Source organism: Diprion similis, chromosome 6, assembly GCF_021155765.1.
Source record: "Diprion similis isolate iyDipSimi1 chromosome 6, iyDipSimi1.1, whole genome shotgun sequence".
Lineage (NCBI taxonomy): Eukaryota > Metazoa > Arthropoda > Insecta > Hymenoptera > Diprionidae > Diprion > Diprion similis.
In genome coordinates, this window is record NC_060110.1 from 16,306,428 (window position 1) to 16,334,388 (window position 27,961).

A 27,961-nucleotide genomic window follows, 5' to 3' on the forward strand; every position below is an offset into this window, starting at 1 on the left:
AAATCGATTACATTTTAATCGTCTGTTGTATTTTTATAACATGCTATCACGCATTGTAATGAAATCAGTTGGTATCGCGCAGAGTTGCAGAAACTAGTTTTCTCTTCCTTTCCGTTACACAACGAACGTATGTTCTAATATTGCGTGTAGCCTACACGTTAATAATTGATAACTTAATAAATATTATTAATTGCCTCACGATACAAATAATTAGTTCCTCAAGTACGGAAGACCGAGGAAAGTGTACAAAGTAGCCTATACAACACACATCATATAATATACAAAATTATTACATCATATTATGATAGATTCCAAGAGTTTAAGTGAAAATAATTGAATTCTTTTAAGCGTTGCTGCATCGGTATAATGTTATGAAAAAAGACCTCGCACGATGTGATTGTAATTGAATGTTATTCTGTAAGAATTTATCAATATGGGAAAAACTGCATTCAAATATCGCAGAAAAATATATGATGCGCATGCGCAATGTTAACGAAAAGAGGATGACCAATGGAAGAAGCTTGTCGTCGCCGTTGTGAATGGCGTGACATTCTGAAGTATTACCGACGAGTCCATCGATTTCGTGCATACAGTCATACACTAACAGACATCGTACGGAAGAATCGTACGTCAAAATTTCGATAAAAATTCGCTCACAGATAACCTGTCAATGTTATACGATAGTCACAAGTGTTTTAGAACTAGTGAGAATACGTGCCTAACGGTACAGAAACACATCAACGCATCGAGGTAATATTCGCCGCGTAAAGAGAATACGCAAGCCTAATTTCCCAAAGGAATGTAGGGTGGTCGTCGTCGGACAGGTTAGATCTAATTGGACCACGTAAGGAAAAACCGATTTATGTACTTAACGTATTAAACTTGCTTCGCACCAACTCGACTTCGACCTCAATCTCAATTTACAAATCTTTCGCACGTTCGAGGACCGAGCAATTCTGTCGCAGAAAAAACGATTACAAAATACGGTGTGCCTACGTTGTCAGTAAACAAACAACAAACAAGCCAAAGTAGTTCAGAATCAATCATTACTCTCAATCTCGAATCGTGAATGTTGGTTGTTAAATTTGAATCAAGTGCAAGTAAATTTTTTGAAATTTGTCATATCTTCAAGCATCTCACGTATTTTTAGTCGCTTATTTTTGCTCTCACTTTTCGCTTTCCTTCGAATACTGTCTGTTAAGTTTGGCTTGACAAACTTCAGAAGCATAATTATTTTGTGTTAACTAATGCTACAAATGTACGGTAGTGATGGATTAGATGAAATATTGTAACGCAGATCGGCGATGGCAGATGCTCCGTTGAATGAGATTGCAAATCCTGCACAAACGACTGCAGCGATGCCGCATAGAATCAGCATCAATAGCGTGAGACAGCCGTCCAGTTTGTTGATGACTCACACTACCGGGCACACTGAAGTATCACCTACACCGTCAGTAAGCATAGGAGGTCTCAATTTTAGTGGGCGTACCGCAGAACAGTCAAGAATATTTGCAGACAACATTTCAACCGCATTTCAAGAAATTCGACCACTCCTCGAACAGGCCAGAGCGGTATAAAAATGTTTTCTATATCATTGTTAGAAAGAACGCGCAGAAAACTTGATGATAAATTTGGGTCTCTTAGTGTTTCGAAATGATGACTCAACTATTGCGTAAATTGTTTTCCCTCATTAGCACTCTCTGCCCAATTTTGTTTGTATCTTTCACATTATTTCGAAATATGGTTTACACTCATTTCTGTTGACATTTCTTGCTTCTACAGGACTTGCCTTCTAGGTAATTTCACACTTTAGGCATTTGCAGAAGCAAAATATTTCTTGTTATTGTCCCAAGTAGATTTTATTTTAATTTATCATATAATATGATTAACATTTTTCAAAATTCAAGTTCATAGTAAATCCTCTGAAACCTCTAAGACCTCTGAAAGATGACAGAAACTTGACCTTACTTTCTACTTTGATCATGTTATGATTACCCAATAAATTAATATACTGGAATGCACAAGGCAAAAGATTGCATTAGCAGCGTAATTTTTACATCCCAGATAACAAATTAGGAAATTGAAAATCATTTGGAACAATTGCATATACTATGTGCTAAATTCAAAAAAGCAAGGCAAATTTTAATAACAAAATTCTCAAACTACCATGTTTGGAATCTTTCGAATTTCAATTTTAAATTAGATAATATCACAAATCAGTAAATAAGTTCATTGCACTTACAAACAATTGCTTAGCACTTGAAGCATCGTTGTTTTGTTCTCCAATCGCATAACACAATCATTATATTGATCTAGGATTTCAGATGATAAATTATCATTTTCAAATCGTTTTGTTAGATAAGCTTACTAGATTCTGTCTTTGTGGTTAATCTCACAGGCTTTGAGGTATTGATATTTTTCACGATTCTACAATCTTATCTACAGTTAGGTATTGTAGTATCTAAAAATAAGCCCAAAACCATTCTAAAATTATAAATTTTTTTCTTACAGCCACATGGGATTGTCCTAACGTCATGGCTGAATCGTCAAACGCAACAAGAGACACCACCATCTGCAGCGGATAGTTATGTAATAAACCTAAATGATCAGCCATCCACTAGCAACATAGGTTCTTCGCACCACCAATCCACGCATGATCATCATCATCATCATCACAGAACTGCGACAGACAATTTTCTGAACAACATAAGAGAAGCGGCAAACGCAGAAAGTCAAAATAACAATAATAATGCCGAAGAAGGGCCAACGGATGCCCGGCATATTAGTCCTGAAACAAGAGCTTTGTTAGAAATTTTACAGCAATATGTTCCATTTGTGTTGATACTCCTTGCAAAATGCATTTATGATCACCGAGCTGGGATATTACATTTTTTAGCTTTACTAGTAACGTTCATTCACACTAATAATAACCTGAAACTCGAAATAGCCAAACAAGAAAATAGAAGTCGTATGGTATTGTTAGTTGTTCTATTTTATATACTTGGTTGTATCGTTTTCATCGATTATATGTCTGAAGAACATAAATTGTATTTGAGCTTAGTTTTGATACCGTCTTATACGCAGCCTATTACACTCTGGGAGTTACTATGGTCTCTGGCAATTACAGATTACATATTGAAACTGATCACTATTGTCTTCAAAGCTATTTTGACTTGTCTGCCAGTCAGGATACTCGCATTTCAGAAGCGAGTGAGTATATTTGACTCTATAATATTCCTGCAAAGTTCGATCAATCTAATGTAACCACATTGAATGTGTTATCTTTCCATCGAATTTAAAAACACCGATTAACCTAGTTTTACATTGAAAGTTGCAGTTGAATTTAATTTGTATTTTCCAGGGTAAATACTACCTGATGATAGAAGCCACTTCGCAGTTGTATCGATCTATTGCGACGATACAACCTTGGTTATATTATTTACTCGAAGCATACCAAGGCCCGGAAAAGGTTTTGGGAGTATTTTTATCAGCGGCGTATATGGTTAGCAAAGGAAGTGATCTAGTATCACGAGGAAAACTGTTTCGCACAGCTGCATGGAAGTTGCTTCAGAACGTGGTAAGTGTGACAGCAAATAAAGTTTATTTATACCACAATATAGAAATATATTCGGTTTTAAGAATTTTACATTGAATTTCGTTGGTAGTATTTTTTTATATGCTTTGCTATCAAGTGAATAAGATCAAACACGGGAATAATGTTCTTATTCTCAAATATCAGCGAGACAGCTTTTTAACTGAAAGCATTTGTACCTACAGAATATAGGTGCGTCACCGTCTAAGGAACAGCTAACTGCAGCTGGAGGGATATGTGCTATTTGCCATGAAGAGTACGCAACGCCTGTCAGATTACGTTGCAAGCATATTTTTTGTGAAACATGCGTGTCAACTTGGTTGGATCGAGAGTCTACCTGTCCATTGTGCCGTGCACCAATCACAGACGACCCAGTTTACCGCGACGGCCATACCACATCTTTTATTCAGTTATATTAACTTCTTGTTTGATATTTAAGTAAAGTTACTTGTATGAAAGTTTTATGGACGCTAAAGTGTTCTAAATATTCAAGCAGTAACAAATTCGGGAACAAAAATTAAATAGCATTGAATTCTTGCGTCACGGACTACTGCCTGAGATTCCAAGATTTATGTATGTAGTCGAAAATGTTGAATGTTTTCGAGGTAAAAAAAAATATACGTTTAATTTTGCCGAAAGTAAATGTCAAGTTTCGGAAAATTGGAATAACCAGGTAATATGTTTGGGTTTGAATTGTTAATAGGATTTATGAATGAAAAGGTAGTGTAGATGTTGGTCCAACTTTGTACAGGAAACAAAATATGGTTCGTATGGATTGCAGCTAGTTTGACTTCAAGTGTTTTGCACTGGTGCTGGGATGGCCGAAAAGTTTTATCCGTATGTCTAGATGCCCCTCGTGCTTTGCTTTATTGTGCAATAAAAGCATTCAGAGTTCAAATGAAAGAGTTAAAAATTCAATTAAATTTGAGGTTTGACGCGGAGGATTATGATCTTGTAAAATATTTTGTATATACTTAAAAAGAAAGATTTTAACCATATTAATAATGAAAAGAAACTAAACTATTTTAATGCTCTTTTCATGGAATAACACTAGTTGATAAGACACTAAATCATTTGTTTACATCATCTTCTCATCATCAGAAAGCTCAATCATTTACTACTGATTGAATACAGGCAATCGATTCAACATGGTAGCATCTCTTTACTCATAATATGCGATTATTCATCAAGAATTTAAGTAGATGATGTAACCATATTATGATTTCTCAACGGGCATTGTATTCACATTTATATATATATTTCTGAAACCGATGCATAGTTTTACTTTCAACAGTCTTCAAACAGACACTATCAACAATCCATGTTCTTCAAATATAGTATTATGTCTGTTACACTAAATATTGCGTTGTCATTCTCACATCTATAACAGTTCATCAAGAAAAACCAATTAATAAAACCAAAATCAAATGAGACAATAACCGTTGAATGTTTCAAGTAATTATAATTACTGTTTTTATTTCATAACTTTGAAAAACTTTACATATTAAAATAAATATTTACTTATTGAGCATAGTCACTTAGCCAGTCTCAGCTGGGACTGGAAGTATTCCCCATCGCCACGTGTTGCTTGTTTATTTATCTCTCTATGACGGTTGCGGCTAACTATCTCTTCTAGCACTTCACCATCCCCTTTAATCAACCTGTTTAACCAAGAAAACCAGATATGCGTATTTATTTTGTTATTCATTTCAGTGACTATTAACTGTGTGAAAAGTATGTAGAAAGATACTCAACAAACGCGACCATGTTTTTACGTCATTCTTGAGTTTCTATTTTTTAAATTTGAATTGAATGAATTATGCCTACAAAACTTGTCTTATATGTTTGCTTTAAAGGCAGATAATTTTCAAACTTGTATATGGCGCGTCAAAATATTTCGATTCAACTACTTGTAAGGTACCATCGGATGAAACCACGAGTCGAGTCAATAGAAACGTAAGTGGGTGCACGTAAGTAAGATTTCATAATGAGAAATGAATGCAATTTCTGTCTACTAGCAATAAATTTAATTCATTATAGCAACCTATGACGTCCTGTTTCTTCATCATAGACCTTTCTGATGACGCTCTGTTTTTTCTCCCATTGCTCTTTGGTCATCGGAGCCATTGCTTTTGCCTTCTCGATCACTTCCACCGGTATATCTTTGAGTAGTCTGTCAGTAGTTGAATTTTCTATTTCAGAAGGAATCTTCTCCTTAGTCACAGACTTTGCCTTCTTTTTCTTCAATTTCCTCTTCAATTTCTTTTCCTTCTTCCTGCGTTTTTTTTCTCCTTTCTTAAGCTTTTTAGTCACTTTTTTACGCTTCTTACGTTTTTTTTCAACACGCGATTCGTCGCTGCTGCTACCAGAGCTGCTGCTGCTGCTACTATCGCTGTCGCTATCACTACTACTGCTGCTGCTGCTGCTACTACTGCTCGAAGAACTACGTTTCTTTGATTTCTTGGAATTCTTGCCAGAGGAAAGGCTACGAGTTTTCTTTTTCGCCACATTATAGCTTCGTGATATATCCTTTTCTACTTGTTTTACATCTTCATGATGCCCAGATGTTGCAGGTTCGCTAGTTTTTTCAAAAGCATTAGAAACAAGGAACCTGCGATCCCCACTATTCCGCAAGTCATCTCGTTCACCCCGGTTTTCAAATCCCGAACTACGATTCAATCTTCTGTGATCTGGTTTCATATCTCGATAGCTACGCTCGGCAAAGTTTTCGTTTCTATTGAATCCCATGTTGTTGCGCGAGTCATGATTATACCTAGAACGATATCCAGACCTATTGTAGTTCCAACGCTGGTCATTGCCGCCAAATCGATCATGGCGTTTACCTCTGTGATAATAATCATTTCTTTGGTAATTATTGAATCTTTCTGCACTATAACGCTGTGTATCTTTGTTGAATCGCCGATTGTCATTCTTTTTTGCAAACCTGCTACCACTGCAGCTGCGGCTCCTGTGTCGATTTCTGTCGCTCTTAGACGTGTCTTGATTCCTAACATGCTTACTGTCATGCCTTTCCGAGGACTTACGCTCATTCTCGTCTTGCTTACTATTCTTCGTCCGTTTCTCCTTACGACGTCTAGAACTTGAGCGACTTGATGAGCTTGAACTACTATTTGACGAACTGCTGCTGTAGCACCTGGATTTCTTTCTTTTGTCTTTGGAACATACAGTTTTTCTTTTCACCGAAACATCTGAACTGCTAGAGCTGCTACTGGTGCTCGAAGAACTGCTCCGTTTCCCAGACTTCTTCTTTTTGTTAATACGCGTTCTCGATCGAGAGCGTTCTGTCGATCGCGACTTGTGCTTCGCTGAACCTGCCATCACAAGCCAGACGATCTAAGTGAACTCGGTTTTGATGGATTTGGATACCTTACTTTCGTTCTTGTCCTCAGTGAAGTGTCGAAAATAATGTAATATTCAGGTACTGACGACACTCATTTGTTTTCCAGTATCCGTTCTAGATATAACCTAACCTAACCTAAATTATGATTCTTTACAGACTGTGTTCATCGCTGTAGATTACTTTCAGAATAAAAAAAACACTCGTAGTTTTCTTTCCGTCACATGATGAATAGCCTATTTTTAATCATGAATTGAAAGCTATTAGGCTTAACGACATACTCCAACTATTAAAATCAAATTAATAAAGGAAAACGAAATAGGTACTTTGTTTACAACGCTACCGACGAAACGTATACATTGTACGCAATACCGGAACCGGCAAAATTTTCAAAATGGTTGTAGAACGCCGGAAGCGGAACAATCGGACGCGCAGTAGCGGTCATTTCTAAAACTAAGTTTTGAACGTTAATTGCATTATAGAAATGCGCCTAATTGTGGACAATACAATAAACACGAGGTTGAAGTCCGTCTATATGGTTTAAGAAATACGGTGGCCGTTGAAATTATTAGAAATCATGGGCGATTTCAAATTATTAATATTATATGTATGTACAATATGCGATGTATTTCAGTTTCCCAAATGACATGAGGCTGATTTCCAGCTTGTGATCTAAATAAATGAAAATGTGGCCGCGATCGGTTTTGTTTTAACCGTTTCGATTTATTTGGCATGCAACAGATTCAAAATTCCAAACTTATCACGCATTCAACTAATAAAATGATCGACATCGTATTGTACTTCCAAGCTTTCTAATTTCTCGAGGTGAAATCGCCATATTAATTTAAATAGAAATGGCTCGTATGGGGGGAAAGTGTTGCTGTAAAGATAAGGTATGCATCCCCACATATTGTGCTGTAGTATCATATGTCAAACCATCAACTATCGCGGCTTCAAAAATCATAGAATACTATGTTTCGTTAAATAATCGAACTAGCTTTTTCGATTGTACTACATTACACAAGTATAAATGAAAAATGATTAACATTCGTATTTAAATTTCGATAGTAATATAAAGGATCAGCTTAAACGTAAACTCATAAAATTCAAAATGAAAATGATGGATGATAATAGGAGTATCAGTAATGTTGCTTTGCGATCGCATTTCTCTGATTTCTCGTTCCTGTACAATCGACAATTTAAAATCAGCATGTAAGGAATTTTCAGATCACAGTAGCTGCGGTTTACACAAAACCAGATGCTGCTCTACGTAGCGAATTAAAAAGGATTGCACAGGCACTAACAGTTGCTGGAAAGGGGATCCTCGCAGCGGATGAGTCTCCGAATTCTCTTACCGAGAGGTTCAGAGAAATGAATTTGGATAATACGGAAACGCTCAGAAGAGATTTTAGGCTCATGCTGTTTTCAGCGGATAAGGTCTTTCCAACAATATTCCGTGAAAAGCGGTTATTCGACTTGTCGTGATGTTCGGAAACTGACTGACGAATCCTCTTCAACAGGATCAAATATCCAAGTACATCAGCGGTGTTCTTCTCCACCATGAGACACTCCACCAAGATACACCGGACGGTGTTGACTTCACGGAATTTCTACGTCAACGGAACATCATCACTGGTATCAAGGTTGACAAAGGTCTCGTGGAAATGTTCGGATCAGACGGTGAAACCACGACTCAAGGATTGGACGATTTGCTGGAGAGGTGCATTGATTATAAGAAAAAGGGCTGTCACTTTGCGAAATGGAGATCAACCTATCGTGTCACAGATACACTGCCCAGTCGGCAGGCCATCGAGGCAAACGCTCATTTTTTGGCCAGGTGAATACAGCCTTTATCAAAGGAAAAATCGTTGATGACGATACAAGTTTCGATGATGAAAAAGCTTCCGCTCATTGCAAGTTTATTAATAATCCGAGACCCTGACCACAGATACGCTAGCATTTGCCAAAGTTCAAGACTAGTTCCTATTCTCGAACCGGAAGTGCTTACCATTGGTGGTCACAGTCTAGCGAGAAGTCAGCAAGTTCACGAGGAGATTTTGTCATTTTTGTACCGCACATTGATCATGCACCAAGTCTACCTTGAAGGAACCATTCTAAAGCCGTCGATGGTCACCCCAGGAGTCGACAATGGAGACATTTGTAGTCCACAGGTAATATTCACAATGCATACGGTACTGTCACAAATATTCTCAAAGTTCAATGAAGTTGAGAACGGAATTACGTATTCGACATTCTTTTCCGCTTTCATTGTGAAGTAAGATTGGTTTTTTTCTTGGTGAACCTCTGTCACGCTTCTTGCTAACCGGTTTTGATGATTCAATCGAGCAGCTCATAGCAGAAGCCACATTGACAGCTTTAACCAGAACTGTCCCGAGTGCCGTGCCGGCTATCACGTTTCTGAGTGGTGGCCAAAGCGACGATGAATCAACGATCAACTTGAACGCAATCAACTTTCTCAAGAGAGAAAACAAACCATGGATTTTGACGTTCTGTTACGGGCGGGCTCTTCAGGTACGATGTTTTTAGGTGTTTTATTGGATTAACTTTGCCCGCCACTCATGTTACAAGTCACAAAGATTAGGAATATCTGCATACAGTTTCGATCCAACAGGCTCGTGCGACGTCAATTAATTGTTGAAAATGAAATAGCAATGTGACGATAAGAGAAATGTTTTTTAAAAACCCTCAATTTCTCTCTAAAAAACAAAACTTATCGGTTTCCTATGCATGCTTTCGTCGACTTTTGTTTTCTCGCACCCGAAATCAAGGAGTCAGCTATGAAAGTTTGGAATGGACAGCCTTGGCTAGTTGAGAAAGCTCAAGCTAAATTTTTGGAAAGAGCGAAAGCTTGCTCCGAAGCTGCTTTAGGAGAATACAAAGAGAACGTTGACTGCGGCGAAACAGCTGCATGTCAATATCCCATTGAGTGACCAATTGAACGCGATGACGATATCAACGTAATCATATAATCATGGAAAAAGCAGCTATCCAGATGATTCTATGGGTAAGAAAATTTGTTTTCTGTTATTCAACGAGTTCATTCAGCAAAGTTATTTCCCGTGTGTAGTTCGAGCGTTGGTAGAGATAAAGTATTTAAATGAAACATCAGTTTTGTACAAAAAATTCAACGTCTTCACCGCATATCTACAGAGACATGGCACCATCTTCGGTGATAACGCCCATCATACGTAACCCCTGGCCAAGCTCTGATCCCGTAAGCCGGAGATCTGGATCAGTAGATAGGAGTCGGTGGTTTTGAGTGAAACAGTCACTTCGTTGCTCTCCATAGGCATTTCGCAGGGGTGCGACACTCCACTTTTATCGACTCTCTGGGTGACAAAGAATCCGAATTTCAGATTCAAGTAAGTGCTAAGGTGATAGTATAAATGATCCAATTAACTGATAAAATCATAAAAACTGAACGGTCAACTAGCAAAAAATTATTTTTAGAAATTATCGGCGCATGCATTGAGTATGCGTGAAAGACAAGCTCCTGGACGAATATTTGGTTTATACAAAATTGGATAACGCAATTCTATAGAGATCCGATTCGAACTTTATCTCACACAGCCTTCATGAATTTAGTGTTTAATGACCTTGAATGACTTCCAAGTGCCATAGCATTAAATTTCTTCGCCTTACTTTGACAAGTCCGTTTTTTTCTATCACGTAGTGTTCGATTGCCGTTTGACCGGTTACTGGATTTGCATTCACATGAATCGATACTTTCTAAAAATCAATCATCTCATTAATCGATATGATCTTTCAGAAATATTTGGGCTCACGACAATCACAGGTGTGTATTTGAAATCATGCTTGATTTAAATTAACGTTTCAATTTCAATTTTGCATCTGTGATTCAGTCTCGTAAATTTTTCCATATGAGCCGATGCAAGAAATCCATCTCAAGTACAAGTTTTTTATTCTTATAAAGATTGACTGGCATGTATAAACATGGATCATGCGACGGATGAAACTATAGCAGGAGATAATAAAAGCCCAGAATTATCGCAATAATAAATCGAGCTTAACGTTGTATTTGAACTTGTGTTTATCAGCTGTCTGAGATGAACTCGAAGCTGGTGACGTAACTATACTGCAATGAGCGTTAATGTAATAGCATCAACTTTGATCAAGGTGGGAAATTTTCATACTGCGATGTAACGGTTTATACAAACCACCATTCGTAAATGCAACAGGAAAATTTATGGTTAACGGGAAAAAGTACTATATGCCCTGCAAAGTAAGATTGATTTACAGCTCTACATATAATTATTCAAATGGTCAAACTAACCGAAAAAGTAATAATAATACAATCAACTCATTCGAGATTTAACGAACAAGGTGTCAAATTAAATACATAGACAAGTATACTATTTTTTCCTTGCGCTATATTTATCTTATCATCTAATGTCTTTCAACTGCGATTATTCATACCTATATATTTGTTTGCATCGTAGATGCCTATGATATTGATCTATATTGATGTGTCTTATCGCGTGGGACAATCGATACAGATCTTCGAGAATTGAGAATGAAATATCATTAAATGGAATATTATTTCATGAACTTCGTTTTGGAAAGAAAAATTGATAATTGTGATTTACAAGGAATAAACCAATAAATTCTTGTCACTTAAAGGATGGTTGCTGAAAAATATGCCAACGCTGAGCCCGAGCTCAAGAAGGAATTGAAGGCGATTGCGGAAAAAATCATTTTAACCGGCAAGGGTATCCTGGCCGTGGATGAATCACCTGCCGATATGGGTGAACGTCTACGAGCTGTGAATGTCGAAAACACCGAAGAAAATCGCAGAGCTTGGCGCCAGCTACTTTTCACCGCCAATAAGGTACATGCGTCGAACGATTTACAAGAAAAAAAAAAATTCCAATTCACACAAAAAGTTCTCCATAATAATTAACAACGCGTTACAGATGTACTTTTCAAAATTATTCTTTTTGGCTTGACCTTAAGACAGCTGCTTGTTTAGTCGGTCTCATGAGTCAAATAACTTATTCAACAAATGCGTCGCAGTATATCCGCTAGTGATCTTACGTCAGAAATAATTACTCACAGCCGTTTGTGCAATACTTTCTGAGATAAGATGATTATACCTACAATAGTGTACTATGTAGAAAATTGAGCAAACAGATTGAACTTTAATGCGATTCTGCCAAACTTGACGCAGGACGTAATGAGCCAGCACATCTCGGGGGTGATTCTCTATCACGAGACGCTTTACCAAAATTCCGACGATGGTACCCCGTTCGTCGAGCTTCTTCGACAACGCGACATCATCCCTGGTATCAAGGTCGACACGGGCCTCGTGCCCCTCTTCGGCACCACAGACGAACACACGGCCCAAGGTCTTGACGACCTCCAGGCACGCTGCATCCAGTACAAGAAGGACGGATGCGACTTCGCCAAGTGGCGTTGCGCATTCAAGATCACAAAGGACACCCCCAGCAAACTCGCCATCTTGGAGAACGCGAATGTCCTCGCACGCTACGCGAGCATCTGCCAAAGCGCACGTATCGTTCCCATTGTCGAGCCGGATATCCTTTCCGATGGGGACCATGACCTCGCCCGATGCCAACAGGTCACGGAAGAAGTACTAGCCGCTGTGTACAAGGTCAGTCTAATAGACAATCGGAAAAGAGGCCACGAGTTGAATTCCAACGGTTACATAATATGCTGATTCTAACGCTCCCCTCTTATTTTCATACAATCATCATGTTATTCGTCATAGAATGTACCGAAACTTTACGGTACCTAAGAATTGCTCACGGAACTGTTGTTCATGCAGCAGAAATATTCTGTTTTTTCTATAGAAAAGTGATGTAAAGTCCAAAACATTCGACCAATTAAAAGTCAAATATTAGTAGGTCAATGACCTTACACCAAATGACGTTTGTCGGTCCTCTAAGGGTTAATATTACATTCAAAGGTGCCTCATCACGATTTTCTATTTCCCATTTAAAAACATAGGAATTTTTTTTTTTTTAACTAAAATTTCATAATTCGTCAACGCATGAGTGTGCTGATAAGACTAGAACGTATTATTGTAGGTGATTGAACGCTCTACAATAAAGGTCTGTCATCATTTTACGAAAAATCTATTCTTCCAAAAGTTATTTAAGATCGAAGTTCAACGAAGGACCTTAAATAACATTTAATTTTCGACTTCAATTTTGAAGAAAAAAAATATTAGATTTTAGTTGGCTAGCAAATCCTTATTTTTTACTTCTCAGGCCCTTTCCGACCACCACGTTTATCTCGAAGGAACACTTCTAAAGCCTAACATGGTAACACCAGGGCAAAGCTGCCCGAAGAAGGCTTCGCCCCAGGAGATCGCTGCGGCGACTGTTACAGCTTTTCAGCGCACAGTGCCAGTAGCAGTTCCCGGCATTGTCTTCCTCAGCGGCGGACAATCCGAGGAGGATGCTTCGGTGAACCTTGACGCCATAAACAAGTTCCCAGGCAAAAAACCCTGGACTCTGACTTTCAGCTATGGACGTGCTCTTCAAGCTTCCGCCCGTAGTGCTTGGGGTGGCAAACCCAATCAGATCGCGGCGGGTCAGGAGGAACTCGTGAAGAGAGTCAAGGTACGATACTCGCTGTTTTTCCTTTTTTACCAACTTTTCTATTACGTTTTTGTTTCCTGTTTTGTGATCTCAGGTATTGTAAGGAAGGAAAGAAAAATTATACAGTTTGGCGATTACATGAATATAGTATAGGTTCACGATGATTAATTTTATAAGCAGGTCTTAAGAAAGTTATTGATAATTTATTAGTATTTTTATGTGCGATTGACGCTTTTACAGGCGAACGGTGCGGCTTGTCAAGGCAAGTACCTCGCTGGCAGTGTTTCCAGCGAGGCTGCAAGAGCATCGAACTTCATCGAAGCCCGTGTATATTAAGTATTGCGCATTTCTGAAAAGCACGGTAAGTAGCTACATCGTTTCGAACAACAGGTTTCAAAGTGTTATTACCAATAAATGTTGCAAAAATGAAACCCAGAAATGAGAGAAAAAAACCAGACACTGATCAGAAGTAAAAGAAAAAAACCACAAACGTCACACAGTGCTTCTTAAATAAACTTTACTGTAAATAACTCTGAATAAATAATTTATGATCGAAGAATTGAATTCTAGTTCAATTGAGTACGGTATATCGCAGTAAAAACTAACCATATCAACGATGCATCAATGGAATATATGGTCTATGTCTAATATATGGTCTGAATCTTCGCAAGCTGCGGAAGCTCAAGTTACATTTCCAGAAAGAACGAAGGCGAATTCATTGCTTGTTCTAAGAAAACACGAGACGAATTTCGATTGTAGGCATACAACTCCGTGTCAATTATTGGGCTGAAAATATATACAACTCCAAATATAAAATATACAACAACAAATATAAAGTGTGCAGCGCGCCAGTGATAACAATTCCTGAATCAAGCCTGCACCCGATACTTTAGTAAAAATGTGTAACCGCGTGGAAAATTCGAAGCTATGACCGATAAGGCAAAAGGAACACGTGTAGACGCGCGTACTATTTATAAGTAGAAATCTTCATTATGAAACCATGATGTGTGAAATTTGGTAAAACAAATAAAAATTATTTGATTTAATAAGTCGTTATCAAATTTACATTAACTACAATGAGATGTGAAACACCTAATTATGTGAATGATATTTACTCGTATCTTATATTATTGTTGTCAGTGTTGAACTGATGGCCTCCTGCGGAGACGATATGGTTCTTATAACGATGTGGGGGAGCTGTTTTTGTTCGTAGGATTCGTATCACTTTCACAGGCCAATGGTCAAACGTTTTGAAAACAACACCACGACAATGATCCACAGTGCAGGATTCAAAAAAAAAAAAAGATGACCCAAGCTATCGTTTATTTTCTCAACTGTGATAATTTCGAGTTCCGTTATCTTCAACGCTTTTTTGATTACACCATACATCTTTACAGCAGCCCAACAAACATTGTACTGACAAGTAGTGGCATTAAGAAAATAAGATTGCATGAGTAAAGACAATTTCATTTCCAAATACTCAGTTTTACACTTAAAATTTATGTAAATCTGCCACATTACCTGTCACGAAGCATTATACGCATAGAGAGCGGGTATTATTCTGCAGTTGGGAAAAAAAGCAACAATATCATCGCGATATTGAAGACACAAGTGAAGTGAGCATTGATAAATCATGTTAACTTGTAATAAAAAGAGGGCCCCTTTCTTTTATTAGTTAAGGGGAAGAAACCGTCGCTAATGTTTCTATATATACATGTATATATAGGTATATGTATATCCATTATACGATTGATGCTGATCGAAGAATTTAACGTTTGGAAAGTTCCCAACAAAACGGATGCATGTCAGCGTGATATTCTAAAGTTAGCCGACGCGAGATACCTAAAAGAGTTTCAGGTTCTAGTTCACGTAATAAAATAAATACAAACAATGACCATTCAATCACCACGTGATAAAATCTGCAGCGGGAAATTTTGGCAAGTAGGCTAAATTAAAAGGCGTGTAAGTACATGTCCCTCGCCGACGAACACCGGTGTAAAAATACATGTAGACCATAATCGAGAGCTGTTAAATGAAAGTGAAAATACTATAGATATCCAAGCTGATGAAACCGAGTGCAACAACTTTTTTCCTGTAACAACACGTTTTGCGTGTTCTTAGGCACGTATGATGTGTGCTCATAGAAATAACTCAACATATTCTCAACTCGGCTTGATTCTGACTGACTCGAGTTTAAATACTTTTGAACGCACGCCGCTGCAGCTGTAAAAAATCGAATTCATAAAAATAAGTAATAATTTTTCTAGTCATGGTCCACACTTTGAATTCGGATAAACAACCGGCTGCGGGTTGTTCTTCTGTCCCATTGAATGCGGTACAGCTCAATGATTTTTCCGAATGTCACAGAAGGTGCCCTTGGACGACCTCCAATCCGACGACTCTCAGCGAACGGATCTCGGAACCCCGCCTTCTAACCGTTATCCGCTTTCCGCTAGAAGTTGCGCATTCACTGGTCGACATTTCGTCATCTGCTCTCAGCCCCCACCAATGAATAACGCGTTAACTAGAAACGGTCAGAGACGTCGCTAGCGCTTCTCTGACCCCTAGGAATTTAAATTTTTAAATTCGGTTCCGACTTCGAGTAAAATAGATCTTGAAATACTTTTGAAGTCCACCAAAAAGATTTTCTCGAGTAAGCTGTTCGATCCAGTTGTTTTCTTTATCTTTGCTTAATTACACTCTGTTAACGCTTCGAATCACCTTCGCATTTCTCTCGTTGCATTTTCGTACTTTTCACTATTTTTGAGAATTAGATTTGATAAATATGAGACATTCTGAGGATACCAATCAATGGTTTCGCCGAATAATCGAACACCGAATACCATTGTAATATGAAATGGATTTTCGATGGTTTTCCGCCAAAGTGCATTAGTATTCCACATGAGAAACAAATATTCTGCGTTCAAGATTTTTTGTCAACATCATTTGTTATACAAAAATCGACGTATGAAACCCTTGTCCATAAAGCGATATTCGAAGAGAATAAATCAAACCGTCCCTCCAGCGCTTTTTTCCAAGAATTAAAAATTCAAATCAGTGAATTACTGGGAAATATTTTTACCAAAATTTGAAGCAATCACGACACATGACTTCTAAGAAAAAAGTAGTTATTAAAAAATAAATTATGCGCTATATCATTATCGCTCCTAAAACCGAATCGGCTTAAAAGAGCCTCTGGAAAGGGGCGACTGAATCTACAGGCACCGCATTGTCGATCACAGCGCGTATCGCGAGTTAAATAGAGAAATAGAGAACCACTGCCGAGACGTTCTTTGCGCCGACGCCGATGTGAACTCCGGAGTTTTGAGTCAGCCAGTCGCTCTGTTACCCTCTACGCACACAGCGGTTCGACACTCCACTTTCCGCAGCATCCTTCACGGCACATCGTTCGAACTCTAGCCACAAGTAAGTAGGTGTTATACAGTGATATTCCCACACGCAAATGATCGATAGACATTACCGGTCGAGTAGTTAGGGCTGTAAGGATAATTTTTAGAAAAATTGCATATGTGTAAATCGGGTGCATGCAATGAAAGACGGGACCGTTGTATATAGTGATAAATTGTAGGGGGAAAAAGCGATCGAATTATCGTAGAATCAGAGGTGAAAGCGCTGGGACCTTCCTAGCCGCGCAACGACCTTGACTGACTTCTAAGTGTCATGCGAATCGGCGGGATGAAGGCGGTGAAATTGCATCGCGTTACATTGACCCTCGCGTTTTTTAATCGCATTGGATTACAGTGAATTGTCATCGTTACGAAATCTGCTTTCACGTGCATCATAATTTTTCCAAAAATTCTCATACCAAGGCTTGAGGGATATTTTTCATTTCAATATTTGACTTCAATTGAGGTAGATTTTTGTCTGTCCCAAATCTGTTTATTCAACACAGCAACGAAAATCATTTTTAACTGAACTTTATGACAGAGACGTTACATAATGTGTGGTATACTATGTCTATCGATCTTAACGTGTAAAACTTGTACATACTCTCTATAATGCATGCATTCATTTTACATTTATTCTGCATAAAACTGTTACTCGTGTTTCAATGTCGCCAATGCTACTTTTGATATGAAAAAAATCGACAAAATTTCTTTGAGAGCAAAATTAAATAGATACCAATCATACGGGCACGTTCTTATTTTACTCTTTTTTTATTATACGCATTAAAATTTTGCCACGTTGAAGCTAATTCCGCTAATTGTGCTAACAATAAGTGTGACAGTTCGACGCCCCACTTGATACTTGCGTCATATTGTTGTAATCACAAGCCACCAAATTCATCAGCATTTCACGTTCATAAGTGTTGCGGTTGTATCATGATAAAGATCACAGATAGCATCCGTCTGTTTTTCTTTCCTCATCCTTGTTGTTCAACATTAAATAAAACTATGCTGCATAGAGTAAGAATTGTTTGCTACATAACCTAAAAATTTCTGTCCATAACCTAGTATTCAACGCTATTCGAATCCGACGTATCGTTGGCAATTTTATATTACGTATTGTCCGTCACATGTCAAATAAATATCGCACAAGATAAGTGAGATCAACCGCCATATCAAGTACCTTAGCAGAGTCCAAAGCTAAAAAAATAATGCTTAACGAGAATGACCTTGCGACACCTGCCATTGCCGTGCTAAGCTCACGTCCAACGAAAGCTATAATAACGGCACAACTGCATGCGTATGGCGTGTAAAAGTCGGTTGGAACACACAGGCAAGAAGTAGGTACTCCGTGTGACCCGAATTCATCCGAGTCGCAAAGAACAAGTTCGGTCCCTACTGTACCGACGGTGCTCGAGAATGTCGCACCCTGTTCATCCCTTCTTTGCGTTCCAAAAGACATCACGACTACCTATGCACGCGTTGATTAGGGGCGTTTTTAAACGAATTAAAATGCGATGACAAGATCGTTAACCATCCTTCAGGAGCAGATCAGGTATCGGACCGAGCGACGGAGTGGTCTGACCCTTTAAATGCCATCGGTCAAAGTTCACGCAAGCGCATTCACCGGCTGCGCAAAACTGTGTGAATTCGGCACTTTATTGACCGTCAAAAATTCTGGGTCCGTGCCATGTTGGGAAACCCGAAACATGACGCAACCCCGATATCACATCTCCCCAGCGTGTGAGGGGCTTTTGAAAGGAAAATTAAATGATATGAACACCTGTGAACGTAGCAATCGTCTCCGTACGTGAGAAATATACAGGAATAAGTTTAGTAGTCATAAACAGTTGAAGGTATCCATGCGCGCGGTCTACCGAGACAGATAAAAAGTATTTGTGATTTACGGCATAAGTTTCTGATAAAAGAAAATGTCACGCTTTGTAAGGTGCGTTCCATATATCTATAACAGCCCGGCTTTATAACCACTCTGTGATACGAGGGCGAGGCTTTTTCTTTTTCTCGGTTTTTCTGTTCGCCGGGACGTCCAGAATCCTTCTTACATATAGATAAACATTATAGACAGATACAGAGGCTCAAGGTAAAAATTAATTAAATAACTCACGCGCTTCAAACCGCGCGGCGGGATCTTTTTTCAAGGCTATAAAAGCCGCTGCGGGGGATCATCCAGTTTGCCCAGGGCTTCCGGCCTTCCGGATCAATTGCTTCTCAAAGAGTGAAACGCGGGAACGAAACTTAATTACGGCGTATACCTGATACTTAATTAGTTCGAGCAGAAAATTAAGTTTCCTTCCAAACGCGTGTGCAAACGTAACGTGTACACAACGTAAGGTACCTACATTTGTTCTTACGATTATCTCACGGCATGAACTATATTATTATTATAATTATCTTCTAGGGTATTCGCGGTTCGTTGTCAGCGAGACATATAACGAAGGGTGGCACGGGGCATGAAAAACCTGGAATTGTCAGGGGATTTTTAATTTGGTAATGAAAAAAACTGAAAATGTCACTTTTCTATCATGGAAATTAGAAATGATTTTCTGAGGTAATAAGTTTATTTTTTTCATCGAGAAAACATATTGGCTGAAACAGACTTTTTTTTTACATTATGTTTTTTCTCAATTCGAATTGAATTTTAACCGAATATAGAGTCAGTGAGCTGAACGATTTAGGTTTTGGTAACTTACTAGAACTGGGAAAATGTCAGGGAAAACCAGGTTTTAGGTCCTCAAAAAACTGGACATGTTACGGAATTTTTTCCCCAAAATTTGTGGTCACCCTGTAAGGGTACTCGAGTGCCAATCGTTCGTCGGTAAAAGACAATTTGAAAGATGATATGATTAAAGACAATATAAAAGAAGTAGTTAAATGAAACTTGTATCTCCAGAAGCAGTGTTTTGTTCGAATGTAACTAATTCAACTAGTTCTATCCGCAGCTGTGTATCGATTGGAAACAGGGAGTAGCAAACACCGGATTCCCAGTTCTCCGTATCTTGTCCCGGACAAATTTATTCCACAGTATATAGGTATGAAGGAAACGCGGTGAATATATTATAATATACGTCCGGCGAATTTTGTCGCTACGTAAAAAATCTCGGGTGCTAAATTTAGAAACGGGATACTGGAGCGTAGGAACTAAAAATTATTTGAGACAGGCGACGCGGCTCGGGGTTCGATCACAGATTCGCCAATTTTCCTCTCACATGAAATTCCTCCAACTCTCGTTATTACTCCGATAATTAAGCTATAAACTCTCGCTTCCAGCGAGTCCTTTGTAACAACGAACGTTCCGTGCAACGTGTGTACACAATAGGCCAGTATTCCTACATACAGCATGTTTCAAATATAGTTAGAACAGTTTGCTCCGTACAACGGTACCAAATCATTGTTAATTTAAATTAATTCCGCGTTGCCGTCGCCCGCCTCCTCCCGTTATAGTTCAAACTTTGAGCTCCTGTTCAGAAAAATTGAAAACAGATTACGGCAGTCCAATAAAGATGTTGAAACACACTCGTTCCTTGTTTTTTTTACTCGGATTACTCGGTGAGGGGTAAATAAGTTGAATTCACTTTATGACGAAACTTTCTACACATACATTGTGAACGTTATCAAAACACGTCCTTCCATTTACGTTTAAACATAAAATAAGTCAACACGAATCGTGAGAGAGATAAGAGTTAACTACTTGAAAACAGGAATATGAATCCAGACATACCGCGGTAATAAATCGAGTTGTATTCTGGTATTTCAGAACTCGCGTTGATCAGCGCGATCTGAGATATTTTCACAAATGCGGTAATCACACTGCATCAGGGATTGTAATATAAAGTATATGTATACAATTATCACGCGAAGACTTTGATCGGAGCGGATGATTTCGTCTCGGGATCCAACGCTCGCATATATGTAATATGTATGAATTATGCAACCGCTCGGCGATGCAACAGCATTGAATATATTCCTCGAGCCATGCACCGATATATACATACACGTGTTACACTCGAAACTCGACTATTGTAAGAAAAGCTTGAGTCACTGCGACACTAAAAGCAGGACACAAAGTAAAGCCGTCAAGCTGTTTCTGCAACGCAGAAAGCGTATAACTTTATACGGTACCTACCAATAAAATTGAATTGAATTGATCAAAGTTGAAGAGTAGATTTACCCTGTATTATAAGTATATACGTATATGTATACAAGCATGTAGGGAAACCGGTATAATTATCGAGCGGTATAGAAATTTAAAACCGAGTATTAGTCAGAGAGAAAGATGGGAATTTTTGATTGTATATTCTCTTGAGTCGCTCATCATATCTCAGTCGCATAGGTACTATCTTCCTGATTGGTTAACTTAGAAATTATCCAATTTGTAATGAATACAGTACTTGAAATACTCATAAAAAACTTACACCTCTTGTGTATTTGCTTAAGAATTTAACCTATCCAAATTTGAATGTAGAAGCAGTAAATAAATTGCCCATTATACAAATGAAATGGATACGACAAAGAACTCTGAATACTGATTAAAGTTCATTCTGCACCCTCAATTTTATTTCATTTATTCAAAATATTTACTATTCGTTTCTGTATGTTCTTGAAAAGCAAAGTATGGATATAAGCCAGTCTAATTTTGTCGCTGATAATCACTAAAGTCAATCTAATGCTAGACTTGTGAATATATACATAAGAATTCTCTCTCCAGAATAAATTCAAAATAATCAGTCCGATACGTGGTGATTGACGTCGATCGTTCCATATAATAAATCGAGTTGATATTTGAAGGAAGTTAATTCTGAAAAAAAAATCTTATAATAATACCCAGAAAGTTTATAATCCCTGATTCACAACGAGTATACGTATAAAAACTAACTAAAAATCGTTTCAACTTTCCTTACGTGCAGCATGAATAATCCCAGAAATAAAAATTGTCGGTTGAAGGTTTGTCCGCGTATGGATAAGGGGGAACGGCAAGAACAGCATTAAGGGGATGCGGGACCGCCTGGAATTCCGGCTTCTCCAGGAACCTGTGGTCTAGTAGAATTTACACGGTCTAGACCAGCAGGAGGCGTGACTTGAGTTAGAGCACCCGAGGGTGGCCGGCGGGTTATTTTCCTGGGGGTCGTAGGACGTCTGCGCGTACTGCATTGCGGCGACCCTCCCTCCCCTCTGGAAAATCTACGCCGGTTGCCACGGCACTGCACCAGTTCAGAGGGTGCGCTCCTCGAGGAAGCGAGTGGGTTCTGGAGCAGGGAAAAGGCTTAAAAATGTAGCCGAAACGCGCCTCGGGTTCTGCTCGAAGCGAGCAGCGCCTCTCGCCATTGTCCGTTGTTGTCACTTCGAATCTTGTCACGATGTATTATCGATGTATTAATTAAATGTATCGTTGTATTCGTTTTATCGTGTGTAATGAATATTCCCAAGTGTCGAATCGTATAATTGTTGCATCTATTGCTATCACGCCTTTGGTATAATAACTTGACATAGGATGAGTTATATTATACGTATATTAATCATATATTTGAGACCGTGATGTATTATCCGTGTACATCTGCACCATCATTTTTCCCCGAGGAGCTTACGCGGTTGTAAATTTTTCATCGAACTCCCAGGATTTTTAATAAGATAACGGAAATTGACTTCGTTTGTACGGTTTTTCTCATGTTGCTGTATCGTAAAAACCGTTAAAATCAAACCAGCTTCGAAGACCCGACCGAAGCCCTTTGAAATCCAGTTCCATCAGCTGATCGACATAATTCTAATCAAATTCACGTAAGTCTGTCGCTATAACTCGTCGTCAGGATAATCATGAAATAAGTTTCTGCATAGAGTACGACAAAAGTTAAAATTATGATTCTTAAAATATCATCGCATGTACCCTGAGCCCACAATTCATCTGTTTAATGCAAAACAAAGAACTAACAGATTTAAAAAATTTGATCATATCTTCTCATTTGAAGACATATTCTCATTTCCATTTCATCATAGTCTCGTTTTTTCACTCAAATCCCCGTGCGCTACCATATAATTGACTTTCCGGCCATCGGATGTAGCACTAATTCACCCAACAGATGGAAAACCCGAGTGAACACACGTGCATTGTTATATTCTCATTCGAAGACAATTACGCGTCAACCGCAGAAGCAATCGTCGCTGCATCGGCTTGGATATACGGTTTAATTGAACCGTTTTTACGACGGTGATTAAACGTTCATCCGGTTTGTCTTCTAGTTAAAATTGCGCAGTATACCAATACGTCCAGAAAATTTTCTTATCGTTTAGCCAATCGGCAAATGCGAAAAAACCTTTGATTTCCAATCCGTGAGACGTCTAAATATTATCAAACTGCATTATCCGTAAGCCCGTAAGATCCCTTCGAGCTTATCAATCGTGATGCGTATACGTATAAATTGCGTGTCTTTGATATCGATCTGCAGTAGGTATATTCGTGTACACAGAACAACTGAGAGGAGTCTTGGTGTATTTCGGTAAAGGAAATATATTAAAATTTCTTTGCATATAAATGTAACTTCTGAAAAGTGATCAATAATTTATACACTTTATTGTAGTCCGTGATGTAACCGATTGCCTTTCCTAAAATTACAGAATGGTCGCTGAAAAATACGCCAGCGCTGAGCCCGAGCTCAAGCAGGAGCTCAAGGCGATCGCCGAGAAAATTGTTTCAACCGGCAAGGGTATCCTGGCCGCAGATGAGTCGACGACCACCATTGGCAAGCGTCTTCAGGACATCAACGTTGAAAATAACGAAGTCAATCGCAAGGCTTACCGTCAGCTGCTTTTCACCACCGATAAGGTACGTGCCAAAAATCAGGATTCATGAACAGGTGATAGAGAATCAATTATTTCAGAATGAAAACTGCAGTAATTCATTCTCAATTCTCAAATAATTTATTTGCAATAAAAAATCTGCCCTTCTCGTTTGATTTAAAACCGAATTGACAATATCTAGCGAATTTGAGGTCGATGATCGTGATATCTGCGGACTTGACGTATTTAGGACAGTATATGCACAACATAAATACATCGCGCTGACTAGCATAATTTCTAAATACAAATGTTCGGTCATCATGATTCCCGTAAAGTCATATATATATATATATATATACAGGTATAGCCATCATGCACGAGTCGGTGGAATCGACTTTGACGAAAGAGTCTTACAGGGTTGTATTACTGCTTCAGACAATCGGTCACTGTGGTGGAATGCCGAGTCCACTTTTAGCAGACGCAAGGCAGCAATTTAGTCCACGATAAAGTAGATTATGAATTTTCATTTATCTTTTTTTGAAATACAAGCTTGAAGTCGTGCGCCTTTGAACCTTAATATAAGCCGCAATTTTCTTTTCACGATTATTACCGACTCGACTGAATTTTCGCAAGAGTGCACACCACCAACTCTCGCGTGTTTACCATGAATTTCCCTTGGTACGACACAATCATGTTAGTAAAGTAAATCGAATTAAAAATATGCGCCTCTATAATACTCCGTGCAACGTGTAGGTATATATATGTATATATGTATTTATGTATACATATATACCCATGTTATACCTACAGAGTTGCCAAAAACGAGCCTGCTCACTCGGCCCTATGACCCGAGCTTGTGACGTGACGTCAGAAATAAATTCTTCGATCGATTGGGCAGTATCCTGTAGCAATTTAGCGGCTGCATGCCGAATGATGTAGCGGCAAGTAAGTAGGTCAAAGGCTGATTTTATCGAATTTGACGCAGGAGGTGATCAGCCAGCACGTTTCCGGCGTGATTCTCTTCCACGAGACTCTCTACCAGAAGGCCGACGACGGTACCCCGTTCGTCGAGCTTCTTCGTCAGCGCAACATCATCCCCGGCATCAAGGTCGACAAGGGCGTCGTTCCCCTATTCGGCACCAAAGACGAATGCACCACCCAGGGTCTCGACGACCTCCAGGCACGCTGCATCCAGTACAAGAAGGACGGATGCGACTTCGCCAAGTGGCGTTGCGTCCTCAAGATCACCAAGGACACCCCAAGCAAACTCGCCATCTTGGAGAACGCTAACGTCCTCGCACGCTACGCCAGCATCTGTCAGAGCGCACGCATCGTTCCCATCGTCGAACCGGAAATCCTTCCCGACGGTGACCACGATCTTGCTCGTTGCCAACAGGTCACTGAAGAAGTACTCGCCGCCGTATACAAGGTCAGTTATGGGCTGCCGTAAAAGAGTGACACACGAGTTGGGGAATTCAATGGGTATTCAAAACTCGATGGTTTTTACGTCGTGATGTTCTTACCGCGAGAAAAACCCGGTGGGGACTTCTAAAGATTAGTGTTTAGTCTCAGTCTTACGCTATCCGACGTTAAGTTGCAGATACGAGACAAAATACATCTTAGTTAGTCATCTTCTACGTGTAGAGTTTGTCTTGATTTGACTAGCATTCAGAGCTTGAATAAAATTTTATCGAATCGAGTACACATCCTCCGAACTTGTAGTAACAAAAACTGAACTCAAAAAGACTCAGCTGCAAAATCTCCTGTACCTAAATATCCACATACAAGAGCAAACTAACAATGAGTTGAATTCTCGGCAAAAGCTCATCCTTTTTATCGTTCAACAGGCCCTCTCCGACCACCACGTTTACCTCGAGGGAACACTTTTGAAACCGAACATGGTTACTCCCGGTCAAAGCTGCCCGAAAAGGGCTTCGCCCCAGGAAATCGCCGCCGCGACTGTAACGGCGCTCCAGCGCACCGTGCCACCTGCAGTCACTGGTGTCACCTTCCTGAGCGGTGGACAATCGGAGGAGGAGGCTTCTGTCAACCTTGACGCTATCAACAAGTTCCCCGGCAAGAAACCCTGGGCTCTGACCTTCAGCTACGGACGTGCTCTTCAGGCTTCCGTCCTCCGTGCATGGGCTGGCAAACCGGAACAAATCGTGGCCGGACAACAGGAACTGATCAAGAGAGCCAAGGTACGGAATTGCTTTTCATCTAGCTTTGTATTAGGATGCTAATCTCCCACGTTGTATATTCACACGCAGTTTCTTTCACGCTCAGAAAATTTACTTTGCTGATATCACAATATAACGTGCAGAATTTGCTTAAAGCTGTGAAAACATTTTTTGTAAATACGCTTAAAAGCTGTAGAAACTTTCCAGAAAACGCTCGCTGGCTTCTCGTTATAATGACGTATATTAGTGGGTATAAATGCAATTCGCAAGTTGTCGGACAAATTTACACGTGTTTGTTAGTTGTTACTTCTGCTACTTCTACAATGAATTTTCACTGCACGGTTTTGAAAATTGTTTTCTCAATTGCTTGTTCAAAAATTTCGCTATTTTCAACCTCTGTTTCTCGATTTTCAATCATTCTCGACCGTCAAAGTTTTTTCCAACAATTAAACAAAAAAAAAAAAAAAAATAATCAAACTTATATACGTTCATATGACAGAGTTTTAGAAAATTTGTACGTTCATTTGTATCTTACACGTAGTATGTTAGATGACCAGCAATCTTTTGAGTCACCCACATGCCGAAGGCACATATAGCTTTGTAAATAATCAACAAGCTGTGTGAAATTAATAATTAATAATTTATCTCTTCTTTTCTTTTCTATTCTTTATTTACTGATTTTTTCTGTTTACTTCTCAGTATTAAAAAAGAACCCTCCAGGCTAATGATCGTAGTAATACGATTGACGACCATTTTTATTAGCATTTATGTAATGGCATGTTGCATGGTTTTATTACTTTTCTGTGTGACTGACACGCTGTGTATAGGCAAACGGCGCAGCTTGTCAAGGCAAATACGTTGCGGGCAGTATTTCCAGTAAAGCTGCAGATTCTTCGCTCTTCGTCAAATCACACGCCTACTAATTTTTACGACAACTCCTTCCGTTCCGCACCGTAACTCTATGTCGCAAGCACGCAGTAAGTAGCTATGCTAAATTGTATTTGAAGAATATTTCAGGATCGATTGGGAACTTCCGCTGCGCATAATAAATATTGTAAATTTTATCTTTTTTGCATGTCCAGCGGTTCACAATATATCAAGTTAAACCCGAAAGTCTGTCAAGTTTGGTACTTCAGGAACTTGTCCTTGCTTCTATTCCATAAACCAAATTTTTCATACAATGAAAAGAAAACCTTTGGTACTTCGCGTTCGTTGGAAAACCCGATTTTGTTTCAAATATATCACAAATCTTTAAAACATATTTCCAATTGTTGGGAATGCTTATGAATAGCTATACTCGTATGTGTAGTTTATAGTTGTAGTTTCACACGTATTTAGCATTATACACGTAGATTTGATGTAATTGCAGTAAATAGCTTTATTTTTAGACGCCTATTTCTATGTTCCGCAGTTAAAAAATGTTCATATCGAATATGAAAAGAAGCACGAATCAAAGTTTAATGATAAAATTATTTCCAAACAGGCCAACAGCGACGCGGCTCAAGGAAAATACGCTGGTGGAGTAGCCGGAGTAGCGGGTGACGCTGGTCTTTTCGTAGCCAATCACGCGTACTAAAATCACTTTATAAAAACACTATCAAAAACACAGTTGCTGAATATTACCTCGCACAGTCATCGCCACGAAATCCGCGGAAGAGGAAGTAATTTATTACATTAAAAATATAGAAGTATCGGCACGAGAGCAAACGACGAAATGTAAGAAAAAACGAAAACATCGATGATTTATAGGAGTAACAGAAAAATAAAAGAAGTACATGTACTTGGAGTTGAAAGAGAATATAAAGAATACGAAAAGTTTCGATGCATGATTATTATAAAGCTTGAATGTCACCTCGTCGTCATGCCCAGCGCTTGATCGCACGTCAATAACTATTCCAAAGTTCTACGCTATCGTTGACGCAGTTATGAAATGATATGTACGTATTATTATTATTATATGCAACAGGATACGATGTGTTAATAAATGTTATAGTTCGTGTGATAACAAAAAACAAAAGAAAAACGTAGCA

At 38.9% G+C, this 27,961-nt stretch overlaps 4 protein-coding genes across 13 annotated transcripts; 3 read left to right on the top strand and 1 right to left on the bottom strand.

The window, feature by feature from the left end:
- The first annotated feature begins 544 nt into the window (after positions 1-544).
- Positions 545-4,197, top strand: LOC124406433 (RING finger and transmembrane domain-containing protein 2). 3 transcript variants are annotated; one of them, XM_046881834.1, is made up of 5 exons: positions 545-750; positions 1,298-1,571; positions 2,512-3,210; positions 3,362-3,577; positions 3,778-4,197. In XM_046881834.1, the coding sequence occupies exons 1-5, from the start codon at positions 671-673 to the stop codon at positions 4,009-4,011; spliced, it is 1,503 nt and encodes a 500-aa protein (XP_046737790.1). In that variant the 5' UTR covers positions 545-670; the 3' UTR covers positions 4,012-4,197. The 3 variants fall into 3 exon arrangements, with proteins under 3 accessions (XP_046737790.1, XP_046737793.1, XP_046737792.1); XM_046881837.1 differs by having other exon boundaries at positions 564-824; XM_046881836.1 differs by having other exon boundaries at positions 565-844.
- LOC124406431 (fructose-bisphosphate aldolase-like) lies at positions 1,902-27,938 on the top strand. Of its 8 annotated transcripts, none has more exons than XR_006929232.1 (9): positions 1,902-1,906; positions 11,613-11,820; positions 12,160-12,603; positions 13,223-13,443; positions 23,590-23,797; positions 24,737-25,180; positions 25,599-25,952; positions 26,759-26,905; positions 27,415-27,938. XR_006929232.1 is itself a non-coding variant. In XM_046881832.1 (8 exons), the coding sequence occupies exons 2-8, from the start codon at positions 11,614-11,616 to the stop codon at positions 27,505-27,507; spliced, it is 1,971 nt and encodes a 656-aa protein (XP_046737788.1). In that variant the 5' UTR covers positions 10,229-10,333; position 11,613; the 3' UTR covers positions 27,508-27,938. The 8 variants fall into 8 exon arrangements, 2 of the variants coding, with proteins under 2 accessions (XP_046737788.1, XP_046737789.1); XR_006929233.1 differs by lacking the exon at positions 1,902-1,906 and adding an exon at positions 10,224-10,333 and having other exon boundaries at positions 26,759-26,912; XR_006929231.1 differs by lacking the exon at positions 1,902-1,906 and adding an exon at positions 10,225-10,333.
- On the bottom strand, positions 4,067-7,318 carry LOC124406436 (uncharacterized protein DDB_G0271670). Its single transcript, XM_046881841.1, has 3 exons — positions 5,637-7,318; positions 5,114-5,253; positions 4,067-4,973 (listed from the first exon to the last, which is right to left on the bottom strand). The coding sequence occupies exons 1-2, from the start codon at positions 6,929-6,931 to the stop codon at positions 5,127-5,129; spliced, it is 1,422 nt and encodes a 473-aa protein (XP_046737797.1). The 5' UTR covers positions 6,932-7,318; the 3' UTR covers positions 4,067-4,973; positions 5,114-5,126.
- LOC124406525 (fructose-bisphosphate aldolase-like) lies at positions 7,805-9,944 on the top strand. Its single transcript, XM_046881962.1, has 7 exons — positions 7,805-7,974; positions 8,019-8,097; positions 8,178-8,387; positions 8,471-8,787; positions 8,899-9,121; positions 9,300-9,482; positions 9,740-9,944. The coding sequence occupies exons 1-7, from the start codon at positions 7,805-7,807 to the stop codon at positions 9,899-9,901; spliced, it is 1,344 nt and encodes a 447-aa protein (XP_046737918.1). The 3' UTR covers positions 9,902-9,944.
- Positions 27,939-27,961: the final 23 nt, after the last annotated feature.